A 17690-nucleotide genomic window follows, 5' to 3' on the forward strand; every position below is an offset into this window, starting at 1 on the left:
GTTTCAAGGGAGCTCTCTTGAGCCTTCCCTAAGCGGTGTCTCTATCCAGTGTCTGTCCTCTCCAGTTGTCTCTTCTCGCTCATCTGAGCGACTTTTAAGTTTCAGCCCAGCCCTAAAACAATGCTCTCTGTGAATATGTCTTCCTCCCTTTCTGCCTACCTTTGGGAGCTGGAATCCAAGCAGATCCATTTCCCCAGCTCTATTGGAGATGTTGGTGGCTCTGGAACCCGCCTGTGTACAAGTCCTTGGTGGGGAGAGAGTGCCCTCTAGTGGCGACCAACTGGGAGTGGCTCTGGACCAGCCTCGCTCAGCCAAGGACAAAACAGTCCTTAGCAGGGCCCTCCCACCAGTTCTCTGACTGTGCCTTTGGGTTTGGTTTGTTTTTCTCCTTGTGTGAAGAAAATAAATAAAGATTGAACAGCGGGAGGCCAGTTGTGAGAGCAGCTCCTCATCGGGCTGTGACAGTCTCCTTATCACTGGAGTTTTAACACAGGATTAACCCGAGGGCAAGTGATGGCAGCAACGTGAATGTGACTTCAGGTGTTTTCTAAAGGCCATGACAACCTCTCTAGAAATCACTTACCTGTCTTGACTGGTCTCTGTCTTGATTGGAATGGGAGGGAGGATATATGGGTAGAAAGCTCCTTTAAGAATTATTACCTAACAGGGTTAAATATCTTGAGGCGACGTGCAGCCAGCCAGTGGGGCTGTTCGAACTCTGTGTTACCAGCATCCTCAGGCATCAGGGTCCTTCAAAGCTGTGGGAGGAAAGCTGTGGGGAGGGAGAGGGAAAGGAAGGGGAGGGAGTGCAGGGCACCCATCAGGGAGGCGGGAACCTGATCATATGTGATGGCTGCTGGATTAGGTAACAGCTCGGCTGGCTGAAATTGGATCTTGGAGGACGAGTATTAACATCTCTGGTGTCCCAGTGAAAGGTTCATTTGAGTCTTGCATGGTGCTAGAAAGATAAAAAGGAGCTTTTAAATAATCATTTTGTCTCCAGCTCACCAGAGCTCTGACTTCAAGCCATAAATGGGAAGCATCACTTTGGTTAGCCGTATCAGCTGTTTCCTTCATTTATTTAATGCTGGTGGGAATATTTTTTAAACTGACTAGTTGAACAGTTTCCGGGTCAGTGAATCCCAATACCTGTTATTATAGTGGTATCTTGAAATCTTCTTCTAGGAAGAAGTATGGACCTGCAAGATTCCTTCTGCAAATGTACAAATGTAGCCAGCCCAAGGCCTTCTGAACCAGAACCTCCTGGGTAGTAAAGCACAGCAAAGTGTTCCCCTATTTGCATTTAGTTCTTGCACATATCCCAGCATTGTCTATTTTCATGATTAGAGTATAATTTAGAAGGCTCAATGTGTGTGGGGATTTGTCTGGGCTTTTTTTTTCTGCATCTTTTCATTCTTTTATTTTAAAATTTCTGGTGGAACCTATTTATATATTTCTAGCAAAGCCAAATTTCTTTTGAAAGAGTATTTGTTGAAAGCATTTATGATGTGAAAATTAAGCACGTTTATCGTTGCCTATTCCACTCCCTCCCTAGGTAACTCTTCATTCCCCATGCAGGAATCAGCACACCCCAGTGCATTGTCTGCCTAAAACCTCCACTCTGAATGGGCATTAGCACTGTTAGATTCTGTATCTCCCGCAGCAGCCTTAGGGAGTTCCTTATCTTATTTAAAATATTTAAGATTTCAAGGACAAGCAGTATATTCATCAGCTTGAGAAGAGTTTATGAGGAGGAGCTTGGCTGTTAAAAGCACTGACTCAAGGCATGACTACAGCCCAGAGAATAGTCTCAGGGAATATCAGGCGTATGGGGAACCCAATAGTGCCAAACTCCTTATGATCACCTACCTGCTCTGTGTTCTGTGGGTGCCAGTCTCTCACAACTGGTTTTTGCTAGAGGGTGAGTTGGGAGTTTAGGAGGCCATCTTTGGCACTTACTCTGTTGGAGAAGGGGAGTACCAGACATTGCTTTAAGCAGGAAGAACCTGGGAGGGGAGGTGCTGACTGTTGAATAATGTTCTTTTTGGTGGTGCTGTTGCTGATGATGCTGTGGGTGGTATTGTTGTTGATGATAGTGTTGTTGGTGGTGATGCTGTCATTGATGAGAACAGACATATCATCTCTTAGTGATGGGCCATATGCAAGGAGCTGCAGAGTCACCAGGAGAATACCTTCAGGCTTATTAGCACCTGGCCAAATGTTATCAACCTTAGCACAGTGGGAATGTTTTAGCCCTGGGAGTTAGCTTTGACCTCTGCTGAAGGGAATGTATTTGACATTAGAGTCCGAACACTGGCTTCAGAGCTGGGTGTAGTGAGATGTAATTGTAACTCTAGCATTGAGTGGAAGCAAAATAGGGGCCTTGTGAGCTTGAGACCAGTCATAGACCTATAGTAAGCTCTGTGTTGAATGATTGAAACAGTGAAGGAAATTGGATGGGAATATTGCCTGAGGGGGCTAGAGAGGTGGCTCACTGGTTAAGAGCATGGCCACTCTTTTGGAGGACCTCGGTTCAATTTCCAGCACCTTCAATTTCCAGCACCCAGTCAGAGTTCACAACTGTCTGTAACTCCAATTGTAGGAGATCTGACACCCTTACACAGACATATATGCAGGCCACGCACATAAAAGCAATAATAAATAAATGTGGTTCTTTAAAAAGAATGTTACCTTAGAACAAAAATTAGAATATCAGTCTAAAACAATGAACTTGTGCTTTCATAGCTCAGAGGAAAATTCTTTTTTGAAATTTGTGAATGGCTCATAAGCATCTTTTTAATAAAGTGATTAAAATGCTCTATGCCAAGAAACACACTTAGGCTGGACGGTGGTTGCACACGCCTCTGATCCCACCAATCGGGAGGCAGAGAAAGGTGAATCTCTGTGAGTTCAAGGCCAGTCTGGTCTACAAGAGCTAGTTCCAGGATAGGTTCCAACGCTACAGAGAAACCCTGTCTCAAAAAAACCCCAAAAAAGCAAGAAAGAAAGAAAGAAAGAAAGAAAGAAAGGAAGAAAGAAAGAAAGAAAGAAAGAAAGAAAGGAAAGAAGGAAGGAAGGACGAAGGAAAGAAAGAGGGAGAGGGAGGGAGGGAGAGAGGGAGGGAGAGAGGGAGAGAGAGAGAGAAAGAAAAGAAAGAGAAAGAAAGAAAGAAAGAAAGAAAGAAAGAAAGAAGAAAAGAAAAGAAAAGAAACACCTATAAACCCTACAAGTAATGTGAAGGCATACCTTCATTTGAATAGGTGTTGGGGAAGGAAGAATGTCTGGACTTTGAGGCCCGATGGAGAAGGTTAGATTCTCCTCAGTGTGTTCAGAGCCCGCAATGTTGACTTCTTCAGAAGACTTTGGGGATCAGAGTGAAATTTTCACCACACAGAAGAACATGGCTACGTTGTCAATAGTCACCCCAAGGGACAGTTTTCTATCCAAACTTTTGAGCCTACGAGAATAAGTTTTCACTGAAGGGTATCCTCAAAGTATCTCACTACAACCATGTCACCTTCTGTTATCCCCACTGTAGCATCGTGGTTTGTGCATGGGAAGAAGACTTGCGGTGTAGAAGGGAAGACTCGTGGATGCGCAAATGCTGCGGCATGTGCGTTTAGGTTTAATTTCTCCTCTCCATCTCTCCATCCTTTCTTCTTCCCTTTCTACTCCATCGAGAAGTGCCTTTTATAACCTCTGCCACCACCTGTGACTGCCTTCCTACTGCCTAGTGTTTTATGAAAGCCATGCTGTAGTTTTTCTCCTAGAACAGGAATTAGGATTTCCTTCAGAATGAATTCACCAGGATGGTATCTCTTGGGAGCCAGGAGCATGTGGGCACAGCCAGCAGTGATGCAGGCATTTCCTGTGAGGGGATGGCTTCATCTCTGCATCTCCTTATGTTGAGCTCATTTCTACCTTCCCTAACACAGCCCTAGGAGTGAGGAGGACTGCCAAGGAGACTGGAAGTTCTTGGTACCCCCAAACAGCTCTTGACTCTCAGGGTCCTTGTCTGTCCATTGGGACATCACCTCCATCCCTAAACGAGGCCCGAGTAGTGGCCCTTTTCTCGTCTTCTAAGTCCTGTCTTCCTTTTCTGCTTCTCCCAGAATTCGGCTTTTCTTCAACATTGAAAACGGTCTTCTTGTTGTCTCTCTGCAAAGGCTTGGCAGCTGATGCCACAACTGGATTTAGTCGAGTGGCTTGTTTATTTGAAGGCAGATTATGTGCAAGAGGGACAGAAGCGTCTCCTGTGAGCTGCTCGGCCGGCTCACTTCATCTGTTTCAGTCTAAGTCACCCCACCCACAGAGTTGTGGTGTTTCCATAAAAAGCAGCCAGAGTTAGATCTGAAACTCGGTTCTACCAGAGCCCTGGGGTTGCTGAATCCATGAAAACATCCCATAACAAAGACAACACCCTGGCTTTGCACAGGACAGAGAACTCGCCACCCAGAACAGAGGGATCTCAGTTTTAAAACCAGCATGTCCCTATGCAGGGGTTAATTTGTCTTCCCATGTTTCTAGACTACTCTTTATTCTTTCAGCTAGTCCACGGAAAAGGTCTCAAGATTTAATTGCATGAACTAGATTTACCCTGCTGAAGTTATTTTGGAAATGAAAATATAGGTTAATTCAATATTATAAAGAAAGTCACAGAGTTACAACCACAAACAGAAATCTAAAGAAAGAAATGAAGAAATATTTTTTGTTGTTCAAAACCTTACAGTTTGAAGATTGAAATAAAAAATCCTATTGTGTTATAATTAATGTTTGCAGTCTAATACTGATTGTGATACAGCACATATAATGAGAAGCTTGACTTTTTTTTTTTCTTTTTTTTTTTTTTTTTTTTTGGTTTTTCGAGACAGGGTTCCTCTGTAGCTTTGGAGCCTGTCCTGGAACTAGCTCTTGTAGACCAGGCTGGTCTCGAACTCACAGAGATCCACCTGCCTCTGCCTCCCGAGTGCTGGGATTAAAGGCGTGCGCCACCGCCGCCCGGCAGCTTGACTCTTTTGTAGAGTTCGGTTTAGCAATATTCACTAGATTTGCATGATTGTGTGACCCATCACCATCATCCGACTCTCTTGGGAGAGGGTAGAGACAAGGCCTCATGTAGCCCAATCTAGCTTATAACACACAAATACAATCTCAATCTCTCTCTCTCTCTCTCTCTCTCTCTCTCTCTCTCTCTCTCTCTCTCTCTCTCTCTCTCTCTCTGTCTCGATGACCCCTGATCTTTCCAGTTCCTGGGATTATAGCTATGACCACAGTGCTGGACGTTCAGCAACTTCATCTTCTCCAAGTAAAGCTCCACGCACCACGACACTGTCTCCCCCTGCTCCCCCACTGTCTCCCCATTCCCCCTTCCTCCCACCAGTCTCCTATTCTAGAGACTTTGTTTAAGTAGAGTTTCTTTGGAGCAAAGCAAGGGTCTCCTTCCACATTTTCACCCTCTCAGTTCTTGTCCTGCCCTTCCTCTTTTCTCCACAGAAAAGAGGTTACATGGCAGGTAACCCGGAAGCCAGTATAGTGGAGGAACACAGCGGGGTTTATGTTTTGTGCTTGTTAAATGTTTCCCTTGAGTTGCTATTAAAACTTTTTCCCTTTTGTCTTTCTTTGTAGTTTTGAGTATTCGGGGAGCCCAAGAAGAGGAGCCCACAGATCCCCAGCTGATGCGACTGGACAACATGCTGCTAGCGGAGGGTGTGGCAGGGCCCGAGAAAGGAGGAGGTTCTGCAGCAGCGGCGGCGGCGGCAGCAGCTTCTGGGGGAGCAGGTTCAGACAACTCAGTGGAGCATTCCGATTACAGAGCCAAACTGTCACAGATCAGACAAATCTACCACACGGAGCTGGAGAAATATGAGCAGGTAACCACACACCCTACGCTGGCCCTTGGCTGAGGAAGGGAAGAACAAACTGCCACTTACAGCTTGCAAACCTGCCTTGGTCAGTCCTTTCCCAGAGGTCGGGGCTTATGGTCCTTGAGTCTTGAATCCCCTCAAGACCCTGGTCTCAACTAGGTAAATCCCAAGTCTTCCATTGGGCAAGGCACTAAACACTATGACATTGTAAATGATGGCCTTAAGAAATATGCATGATCAATGACAGGAATACCCTGTGCCTGGAACTCCAGACCGCTTGAGGGATGTGGAAATGTGCCCAGAGGGACTCCCTGGTCCCCCAATGCATGGGCCATTATCAGAGTTACAGCCTGATTGCAGTGCATGCTAGCTTCCCTTGGCCTCAGGGACATCTTTCTTTGGATGCTCCGAGAATCCCATGGAAAGGGACACTTGGACCTGACCTTTCTTTCCGTGCTAGGATCAGCTGAATCAAATGTGCTCCTATCTGCATCCTGTATCCTGAAGGAGGAGCAGGCATTTAATAGAGAACAATAGATCGTTGACATCCTCTGATAGAAAGAACATGATGGCTTAAGACAAAAAGCATTGTGCAGAGATGGGGTACCCTGATGATGACAGAGCTACCTCCCATTAGGGAAGGTCCCTCCTGTCCCCCATACATTCGGATCACTATAGCAGTGCTGTTTTTCCAGCCATTGTGATCAATAGTGCTCTATCAGAACTCCTTTAACTTTTCTCCATTTATTTAGCTGACTAGTACATTTGTTGTCACCATTGGATTCTATGCTAAATCTGGGTTCTATAGGATGTCTTTTCCATGGAGTAGATTTTCTTTTGCTATTTTTATGAACCCAAAAAGGAAAAGAAAAAAAAGAAAAAGCACTCTTTTTATGACCGCCTAGGTAGATGGCAAATGCAAACTTAATAGAAAATTTAAATTTTAAAGTAGAAATGGACATTTTAAAATTTAAAGTGGGGAAAGTTTCATTATTGCACTCCTGCCCACCCTTGAAGTGGAGGATGCCCACCAAGTCCGCTCTTTCATGCAAGGGGAACTGCTCTGCCTCCTTCAGGGAAGCATAGTGAAATTCGGCCGTCAGACAGGTGTCACTGAGGCTGAAAAGAAAAACCAGCATGTTAAGAACTGTGGGTCATTGCCCTGTACCTTCTTGGAAGAGAACACATGTTCTTGACACACCGTTCGCTCATGGAGACTTCTCTCGGGTCCCAGGAGAGTCTGAGATAAGCTGCTCTGCCTAATCATGATGCTTTTCCCGACATGGACCATCCTGAATCAGGACTCTGCCCCAGCTTAGTGGGATAACTTTAGAAGATGCGTGTGGAGCCTTTTCTTATAAAGGTCTCTAGATGGCCTCCTTTTGGTTTGTCTTATTTGTGCAATTCTTACTTCACCTTCTCCAGGAAGTCTGGTCTCTGCCTAGAAACCTACCTAGACCTGACATCTAGGTTAACTCATGCCAAATAAGCAAGGCAAGAAAGGAGCTCAGAATATAGCTTCCTCTAATCACACGACTGCAACATGTGCTAGACTTGGGGGTGCTGAAAGATGGCTTTGTTGTTTGTTTGAAATGCAGACAGCACAGAATTGATTTCTCCATTGAAATCCCCTTGTCCCTCTCCCATCCTTGTCCAAAGTGGGTGACCACTTGGGCAGCAGGAGTCCCTTCCAATAACATACTCACTTGCAAGCTATCAGGGCCAGGGCTGGAGAGATGGCTCAGTGGTTAAGAGCATTGCCTGCTCTTCCAAAGGTCCTGAGTTCAATTCCCGGCAACCACATGGTGGCTCACAACCATCTCTCTGTAATGAGGTCTGGTGCCCTCTTCTGGCCTGGAGACATACACACAGACAGAATATTGTATACATAATAAATAAATAAATAGAATTTTGAAGAAAGACATCAGGGCCAATATAATTGTCCTTGTTCTTCCTTGCCATTTTGTTGTTGGATGCATAGGACCATTTGATGTAGGCAAGGAAGGTGGAATGTAAGAGATTAAACATGTGTCTAAGGTCACACATCCAGTAAGAAATAGAGGTTGCCCTACACGCCTGTTTTGACTCTTATTGAAACAAGACCTGACTTCATTTGGAAAAAGGAAGTATAGCCATCGGTCAACACTGAATGGCAAACATGTCCTGTTGCTTCCCTGGACTGAACTACTGGCACCAGGCTAGTGATAGAAATGTTTCTTCTAGAAACTTCTCATGGATTCCTGCCTATTCTAAATCATAGAGATGTTGGAAGTGAAGAACTTCAGGGAAAGCCCCACGAGTGCACAGCAAATTATGCAAATGCAGCGGTGGTCTACTTGTCTTGTGTATTTATTAGATTTAGGAAGTAAAGCGTCATGTCTCCTTATTTATGTGGGTAGTTTCTGGGTAAGAAGTGAATTCTGCTTAGCACATTCTGGATGCTTAATAATTTATTAAAATTAGTTTGTTAATTATAATAAATAGCTGCTTGTAAGGCGATGATGCTGTTAACCTTTCAGCTGGTATGTTTGAGAGATCCATCTTCTTCATTTTTCTGTAACAGTTCCTCATGGGGGCTTTGTTAAAAGTAGGGAACCTCAGTCAGGTAAAATGTCACCCTCCATGTTCATAGTTGTTACTGTTAATTTTGCTGTCTTTGTTTTGCCCTTTGTATATTGATAACAGATAACCACACACGATAATTAACTACCACCTCTTCCCTCACCCCCAGCCCTCCAAAGAAACCCAACAGGCAGGTTACTATTTTATCCCGAGGTTATTAAATAAGGAAGCTTCTAGAAACTTTCATCATTATTAAATGACAGTGGTAGAACACTCCTTTAGCAGATCATGGTGGTGGCTAAGGTAGGGAAAAACTGACCTATTCAAACACATTAGGAAAAAAATTGGTATTGGAAAAACCAAATCTTATTCCAAGGTCTGTTTATAGAAATGACTGTCTTGTTGCTCTGGGGAATTCTTCAGCTTTTATAAACAGTGCCACCAGAGTGTAACTCTCCAGTGCTGAACTGGGGTGGAATAACAACAGTTCACAGCTAAGGGGGCTCTTGGATTCCTCTTGCCTTTGTGAGTGAGACTAGTCCACATTCCGCTGGAAGGGGACAGGAAGAAGATATATTGTATAACATGCAGGATGTCAGCCAAAAATCTAGACCTTGTAAGGTTCCCTGCGAGGACTCCAGAGACCCTTGGGCAACCTCCTTGGTACACTTCTTTGTAGAAATCCCCCTGCCCCACAAAGTGGCTTGAACTCTTCATCGTAGTTCTCTGTAATAGTTCACAGCAGAGATGGCCGGACCCTGAGGATTCTATTTTGTCTTATCCTCAAATATGTACCTTACTGCTACACTGTGAGCACTTGACCTAACAGAAACAGCCCAGCTTCTGATATTGTCATGGTGGGGAAATGAGGGGTCATTTTAGACAGTTTAGGTCCTAGACAAATCTGAACCATTCGGTCCTGTCCATCAAAAACAAGCTCAGAAACCCTGAGCCTCAGGTGTGTATTCTCCCAGATGTTTAGCAGCTGCTTCGCTTCGCCTTAGCAGTGGGTGGAAGGGCTCCACTGTCTGCCCATTGCAGAGCGTAAAAAGCCCCAGAGTAAAATGCCCCAACTAAACACCAGATATTGTGAGGATTTTGATTCACAGTAATGAAATACATTATTATTAGCCAAGCGCTGTGGCTTCCCAGCTAAGATCTGGTACATTCGACAAAACCTCCTAGCCTGTAGCTCCTGCTCCCTGCGAGTCCCCTAGAGATGAGGATGCTGCAGCCCAGCGGATTGTTTCCTCAGAAGGATGACTGTGGGCTTGCTAAGAGCCTAGCCCTCTACTCTCGGTCGTGGAGGCCTTGGAAGTCCTGGGAGCTCACTGCCAGGTTTAAATTCCCTCTCTTTGTGGTACAGTTGCAGAGTCTGGGTTTGGCTTGGGAATAAGACTGTAGCAGATCTGTGTCTTGATAACACTTTTCTAAATGGAGCATGCTACATAGACCCATCTGTGGCCTTTCCTTCAGCACATTCCTACAGCATAGAGAGGGGGACATTTATTATCACGTTTATTTTATCAAGGCAGACATGAAGCCCGCAGAAGTTTGCTCTATCGGGATAATATGGTGGATTGCGAAGTCACCTCTATATTTATTACTTTATTTTATGTATAAATGTTTTACCTAACTGTTTGGAAGTGCACCACCTGTACACAGTGCCCAAGAAGGCCAGAGAAATCTATCAGATCCCCTGGGACAGGAACTTCAGATGGTTGGGAGCTGCCTTGAGGGTGCTGAAAACTAAACTTAGGTCCTTTGCAAGCAGCAAGTGTTCTCATGGCTGAGCAATCTCTCCATCCCCTAAGTTACCTGTGTTCTAAAGCCATAATGAAGACACAGATTTGTTGGCCTATGTATGCATTGCACACACAGTAACTCTGCAGGTCTCTGTGGCATGTTCTTAGGTAGGGGATTATCATCCTAGCTGACAAAGGGAAAGAAATACAGGTACATCATAGAGCTTCCCCAAATGCCACTACTAAGTCTAGCTGGCAGGGACCCAGGCAGCCTGTCACTCAGCCCATTTCCTGCTCCATGCCAGTGTTCTCCTCTACATCTAGGTCTCTATGAACAAGAACGTGGGTACCATTTAATGTGTTAGACAGTTGAAGAATAATTACTTCTCTCAGATAAAATGTGCCTTTTGATAATGCAAGAATTTGTAGAAATATTCACAGGAACAGGGTTCAAAGCAGGCCTCCCACTGTGGATGCCTCTGCCCATGTTCCTTTGGTCATCCAAACTCAAAGAACGCTTCAGTAAACAGCCCATGAATGTGGGCTCCTGTTATTGCTGCTCCGTTATTGGCACTTAGGAAGAGCTTTATGGTAGAAAAGCACAGCAATGCAATGTTGTCAATACCGAGCATGCTTCTGCTCTTCATATTAAACTCGGAGTCCTCTGAGTCTTCACGTGACGTTCTCGAAGCACCGTCTTGCTCTTTTCATTACAAATCTAATACAGTTTCACAGCATTGCTGCGAGTTAATCGGTGAATAGATATTTTATCGAGTGTTCAGCTAATGAAACTAGACTATGGATGTTAAGTATTAATAACTGAAAGAGTGGGTAGCGGTTTCCAAAAGAGCGAGTTCAGCTTCTCCATTCCCAGGTCCATAAATGGTAGGAAGCATTTGGGTCACACCTCGGTCCTTCCAGGCCTCCCATGTGCCTCTGGGAAAGTCCCTTCATCCCTCTGGAGCACAGTTGTCCCAGCTGGAAAATACAGACGTGGAGAAGTTAGGTTTCCACTTCAACTTCCACAGCTGACTGATAGTCTACTCCTGCAGGGGTGGTTGCTAGACCCTGTAACTCACATTGGGTGCTCTGTTTAGAAGGTTGCTGGGGACCGATTGCCTGTGTGTACACCAGGCGTAGGAGGGCTTCTTTAGATAAAACTCAAAGCCAGCTAATGAGAGATCTCTGGGAAGAGTCATCAACGCTTTCTGTTTTGTGATTTCAACTCTTGGCTGTTTATGTATCCCCAAATTGAATATTTGGAAGCCCTACCATGTCAGGGATAATGAAAGACAGAGAAAGCTCATGATATATTCGACCCCAAGTCTCTCAGCTCTTAACATAGGGCCAAAAGGCAGGGGTGGATATTAAGTATCTCCCCTCTCATGGTCATAAAATCCAGGAAAAAATGATTCAGAATTTTATTTTCCCTTAAAAAGTTGAAGTCAGAGCCAAAATGTAGAGCAAGAGCCATTGGGAAGAAAAGGAATTTCCAGACAACCATTTATTCTAGCTATCAGATTTGATAAAATGCCACCAAATCTCCTACACTTGTACAAGTCTCTAGAAAATCACCCCAACTACATGTTGTGGACTCTGTTGCTAAGCCATGAATTTCAGCTCACCCCATGTTCCCTGTGTTGCCATGTAGGCATGCAATGAATTCACCACCCACGTGATGAACCTCCTTCGAGAGCAAAGCCGGACCAGGCCCATCTCCCCGAAGGAGATCGAGAGGATGGTCAGCATCATCCACCGCAAGTTCAGCTCCATCCAGATGCAGCTCAAGCAGAGCACGTGCGAGGCCGTCATGATCCTGCGCTCCCGGTTTCTGGATGCTAGGTGAGTCTCTGGATTGTCTTGAAAGGTCATCAAGGTCTTGAAAGATCCTGATGCAGCAGAGTCAGGGTTCATGAGTTGGGCCCTCTCCGAAGCTCCAATTCTACATTGAATGCTGACCAAACACTAGCCTGAATGCAGTTCTAGGATTCTGAGCTACCCAGCCTGGAGACCACTGGTTGCCTATAGCACTGGAAAATAATTCATGATTGCAGGAGATAATGTTTATTGCTACAGATATCCCTTTCTGGGTGAGGAGCACTGGTAACAATGAGAGGCCAGGTAGGGTTTTTTGGTTGTTACATAGCACTGTTTCCCTGTGTTACAGGGACATGTCATAGCCGTGTGCTCATTGTTACTTTATTGTCAAAGAACATAGTGACACTTCCTCCAAGAGACCTGGTTCTAAGTCTTTGAAAGCTGGGCTCTTTGGCTCAGTGTATAGACAGAGTGGACTCCGTTGAATTCAAGAAACATTTCTTAGTAGATTATCACACATACTATGCTATGGGCTGCAAGTCCCCAGTTGGTCACCACACGCTTCCTTCCCTGAGCATAGAGAAGCAGGAAGGTGACTGGATAGGGACTCGGTTAGTATGATGTTTCCTCTCTGGCTTCGGTGATGCTCATAACCTTACTTATGAATTCAAAATAGAATGGCCCTTTAAAAAAAAAGCATGAGAACTGAAAACAGACTGAGAACCAGTTCTTAATTCTCCTGTTCTGTAGACTGGTGGATTTATTTGAGCCCTTGCCTTCTCTTCTCAAGCCTCAGAGATAGTGATAACCAGATTTTACCTTTATCTAGAAGAAGGATTTTGACAACTAATCTAACAAATGCTTCTTGTAGTGGAGGTATGCCTTATAACCCACAGTTCCTCTTGAGTTGGTCGTCTGTTGTGACTGTACAATTCCTGCAAACATCCTTACTGTAAGACTCTGTTACTGAGCGTTAGTATGTGAAGGTCAGCATACCATTTCTTGATGTGTATAGTTTTGTTCCTTTTAAATCAGACTGAAGGATTCATGGCTATTCCAGGATTGCTTTCTTCTCTGACAGCATGCATTATTCAGCTCTCCCACCTGCCTTTTCTCTCTTTCTCTGCATTGGTAGAGTCTCTCGTGGTCTTTGGCCCTATTTAAAAGTCCCCAGCATCTTCTCCTGCCTCCCTCTTCTCACTGTGTTTTTGGATTGCATGAGCAACAGAATGAGAATGCTAGTCTGCAAGATACACCTCTAGGTTAATAGGATCCTGTAGTCAAGGGAACATAAAAGGGGAATGAGGCAGAAGAGATGGCTTCTCAATTAAGATCACAAACTCCCCCAGCAAAGACCTAAGTTCAGTTCCCAGTAAGTACATCAGGAGCGGCTTATAACTAACTGCCTGTAACTTAAACTGCAGGGGAACCAAAGCCCTCTGACGTCTACAGGCTTGCAGGCACTATAGTCACATACACAACCTCCAACATATACTTGTAATCAAAATTAAAATTAAATCTTAAAAGGTAAAGGTTCCCTGTCTGGGTGTAGGGATATAATAGTAGGCAAAACCAAGCCCCCAGCAGAACCCTCTTTTGCCCAGTGGCCTGCTGCCAGCCTGCTTTCTTTAAGGCAGCCATTCTGCACAATGTAAGTGACTGCTGGATTCTGCCTTGGTCCTTCCTCTGTGCCACCGCCGCCACGCTGCATGTGTTCCCTGCATCCCCATGGTAACTCCCTTAGTTAAAATGCTGGAGTTGCTATTTACGTTGGCAGATCCTGGGGCGGGTGGAGGGAGACAGAGAAGAAGAAAAAGAAAGAAACTTTGGGTCTAGACTGGTTTTTTTGTTTGTTTGTTTGGTTGGATTCTTGTTTGTTTGTTTTGTTCTTTTGTTGTTGTTTTTGAAAAATGAAACTGGAGAAATGAGCAAAACAGAACCTTTGTCTATATGGGTTTCTCTTTGCATCCATTCCATTGTGCCCCATTGAAGGTCAGATTCTAAAAGGACACAGGACTAGCTGTGCTTTGTACCCATTTGGAACCAGAAGGGCAGTCGCTCTAAGGCAGGGTCTCTCTCTTACTTGAGTAAGAAAACTTCAGATCGCCATTTCCGCCCCAATATTCAAAATGGAAGCGGCCGCCCTGGTCACTGGTGGTTCCATCTCTTTCTATGACTGTATTTGTTGGCAAAACATTACCCCCCCCCGCCCCCCCCCCCCCCCCCCCCCCCCCCCGATTCCTGCCCAGGGTGAAGCAAATGGCTTTCCCAGTTCGCAAATAAATAACTTCCTGGTTAGGGAACTTACCTAATCTCCTACCAGTCATTGTAGGAGCGAGCTAAACTAACCCCTGTGAGAGAGATATTCAGCACTCACTGTGGGTTTTCACCTGGCCCCCATCCTATACCCCCAAACTGTTCATCTGACGGGCAGGGCCTCATCAAATAAGATTTCATGGACGACAAATGGAATACAAAGAGGACTTGCTTCAGTAATGGGATTAGTGTTTGTGTTTAATAGGTGTGTAGAAATGACTGTTACTCTCCTTTATGGTGGGACGTGCCTCGGATTAGCTTTTAGTGACTGTATAGCACATTACCACACATGCAGTAGCTGAAAACCATACACTTCCATAGCCTCGCAGTTCCTGCTCGCCTACAGTTTGAGCGTAGCTCGGCCGGGTCCCCAAAGCTCCCACCAAGGGATCTACAGAGGCTGTGGCTACATCTGCAGTTCAGGTGCAGTAAACCCTGTTCCCTGTGAGATATCGAGAGCTTTGGTTTGTGGAGGCCATCCCGCTCCAGAAGCATCTCACAGTCAGACTGTTTCCTTTCTTCCTGGAGGCCTGCAAGACAAACTCCGCTTGTTAAAGCTTTAGCCTAGTCACAAGGTGAGACCCCATTGTCACTTGAAGAAGGTATCACACACACCAGAAGCAAGGGTGAAGCCCTCTCTAGCTAGGCTCTTGGCCCAGATATCTCCAGCTCAGGTTGGACCCTTTCTCCTTAGCTTACACTGATGTAAGGATGTCAGCAAAGTTGAACCTAAAATTCTGTTTATCCATTTGTCATCTTACCCTGTGTATCTCATGCGTTACACATGTGTTTCTCTTAAAGAGAATAAAGGGGGAGACATTTAAACATCTAGTGGTTTCGAAGCAAAAATTTAAGATTTTTTTTCTATAATACTTGGTTAGAGTTTGTAATACTAACACAGGCGCTTAGAAATGTACTCCTGGACTGTGCCCTGAATTACTATAAACAGGTCCAAAGCAAAGGACATCAATAAAGTACAGGCAGACTGACCCTATATGAAGAGTTATTTATACATATAATTAGACTCCTGGTATTGGCCCGATGGTGTGTTAGCTATTAGAATAGCAAATATAGTATATAAATGTGTGCCTTACCTTCCCGTAACTCCTGATCTCATGGGTACCCCCTTGCAGATAAGCGTAGAACTGCATGTCAGACCTAAGAACATTCACCTACCAACTCTTGTCACAAGGGAAAAGGTCCAGGAAACAGAAGACATCTTGCATTTCAGAAGACAAGGATGCTTGTGAGGTAGATGGAGTGACAGGAGCAACACAGAGCATCCTCCTTCAACTTCAGCAGCTAATCCCTACCCAAGAGCTCACTATGTGGTAGACACAAGGTTTCAAATAGGAATGAGCTGTGGCTACTGCCCTTGAGGAATTTGCTTTGTAGTTGCAGACATATGTAAGCTGTGGCAAACACTGTATATGTGAGAAACGTACCAGGCTGTCTAAAGAGGTAGAGGAACCGACCTGCAAGCCACAGGGTCTTTGATTAATGAGGACATACATGATGTTGCTGAACAAAATGGTGTAGCAGTGTGTAGAGTGTCGGGGAAAGTGGGAACCGATGAGTAGGTGAACCACTGAAAACCTTAGCTGCACCAGGGAGGTTTGGAATCCCTTCTTTTATGGAGCAAAGTTGTTTAGGGAAGGGTTAGGAGAAAGTGTTGTACAAACACTGGATTCAAGTTCTGGCTACAGGGGTAAATGAGCCCTGTGATCATGGACAAGTGACTCATCGTCCCACAAACTCGGTTTTAGTATTTATAAAATGGGGATGATTCTGTACATGAGAACATGTAAGGTAATATGAAAAATAAATATAGTATCTGGCACATAACACTCATTCTATAATTTAAGTATAGTGCTCATAGCAATTCCTAGGCCACCCATTATGTATGTTTATATTTAACAAATTTAAATATTATCTTTAATATATGAATAAATATAATTTATGTAACGATGTGATATATGTATATGTAACATTAGTATATATTATCCATTTTATAGCTTAGTGACATCAGTAGAGAGAGTGTTAGTTTAGGAAGGTTGCTATGGTGATTCTGCTGAGGATGTGTTAAACTGGAAGACTCTAAAGTGACCCACTGCTGACCTCTCTGGCCCTCAGATGGGGCCAGCACAACCAGAGGAGGAAATACAGCCCACACCTTGTAGAGCAGTGACAGGAATCTGGTCTTGTTTGAAGGTAGACATGGCTATCTTACAGAGTAAAAGCAAGCAGTGGGTTTTGCGGTCATCTAGTGTTTCTGTAGTCTCCTAAATCCTCCTCTCTTCCATGATGGTTGTTTGAGAGTGGTTTCTGGCACCATCAGTCTAAAGGCGCATAACAAGTTAATAGCCATTTGACTCTGAATTAAAATATAAAATCAGGATGCCAATTTTTTTTTTGTAGCGCTACTAGGCACTTATCAGCTGCATGGTGGCCTCAGGTCACTATGGCTACTGTATTGGATAACACAAACAGAACATTCCCTCATCACAAGAACACCACTTGACACCATTAGTCAGCAGTGCTGTGATGCGCACTGGCTCATCTAAATCATTCAAAAATAGCAGTGACATCAGGAATGGAACAAAGGGATAGATGTGGAAGATCAGCACTGTTGGGACCTGCTGCGGGGCCATGACCAGATGAGGGTAAGCATGCAGCAAGAGGGAATCTGTGCTTCTCATTATCATGGTTCTTTTAGCAAAGAAAAAAAAAAAAGAGTCTCCCATGGACCACAGTCAGAGAGGAACCTGTCTTTAAAATGCTGTAGTAGTCAATAAGCACCCACATTTTCTTACATTAAAAGCCAAGATCCTGGTGGAGAGAGATGGTCCAATAATTAAAAACACATGCTGCTCTTCCGTAGGATCCAGGTTGGGTCCCAGTACCACTTGTAGACTTAGAACTGGCTGTAACAGGAGATCTAGTACCCTCTTCTGGCAGTACGTGTACATGTACATAGACATGTGCAGGCAAACTGCCTATACACCATACCCCACCCACCCACCCCCACAATCCTCAGCGATCACTGCTTCTGACTGCATGGAGATCTCAAATGTTAGCCCACGAGCCAATCCCACGAAAGCAAGGACAGCAGTTGTCTCCACTCTCAACCTTACCTTCAGACACGAGTTATTTCACAACGTTGCCTGAAGCACTAAAAAAATCCAGATCACCGGATTTCTGAGACAGATTGAGACGGCTCCTGAGAGAAGTGATAAGCCAGTCCATCCAAGTAGACAAGACCACCAAGGGATAGTCGCATGTTAGGATGACACCGGGAGAGCCAGCAACAGCTGTCTGCACCATCCCCACACCACAAGCCCATTCCTGAGAGGTTTCCTTTGAGCTTAGTTGGAAGAGTCCCAAA

At 44.7% G+C, this 17690-nt stretch overlaps 1 protein-coding gene across 2 annotated transcripts in view; it reads left to right on the forward strand.

Moving 5' to 3' along the window:
• The window catches only part of Pbx1 (PBX homeobox 1), a 278889-nt gene that overhangs the window by 221220 nt on the left and 39979 nt on the right, over positions 1-17690 (forward strand). For both annotated transcript variants that reach the window (XM_038350041.1, XM_038350042.1), the window contains exons 3-4: positions 5626-5870; positions 11823-12013. In XM_038350041.1, the coding sequence (XP_038205969.1) occupies positions 5626-5870; positions 11823-12013 (436 nt within the window). The remainder of the gene's footprint in view (positions 1-5625; positions 5871-11822; positions 12014-17690) is intronic.

This window comes from Arvicola amphibius, chromosome 12, assembly GCF_903992535.2.
Source record: "Arvicola amphibius chromosome 12, mArvAmp1.2, whole genome shotgun sequence".
NCBI lineage: Eukaryota > Metazoa > Chordata > Mammalia > Rodentia > Cricetidae > Arvicola > Arvicola amphibius.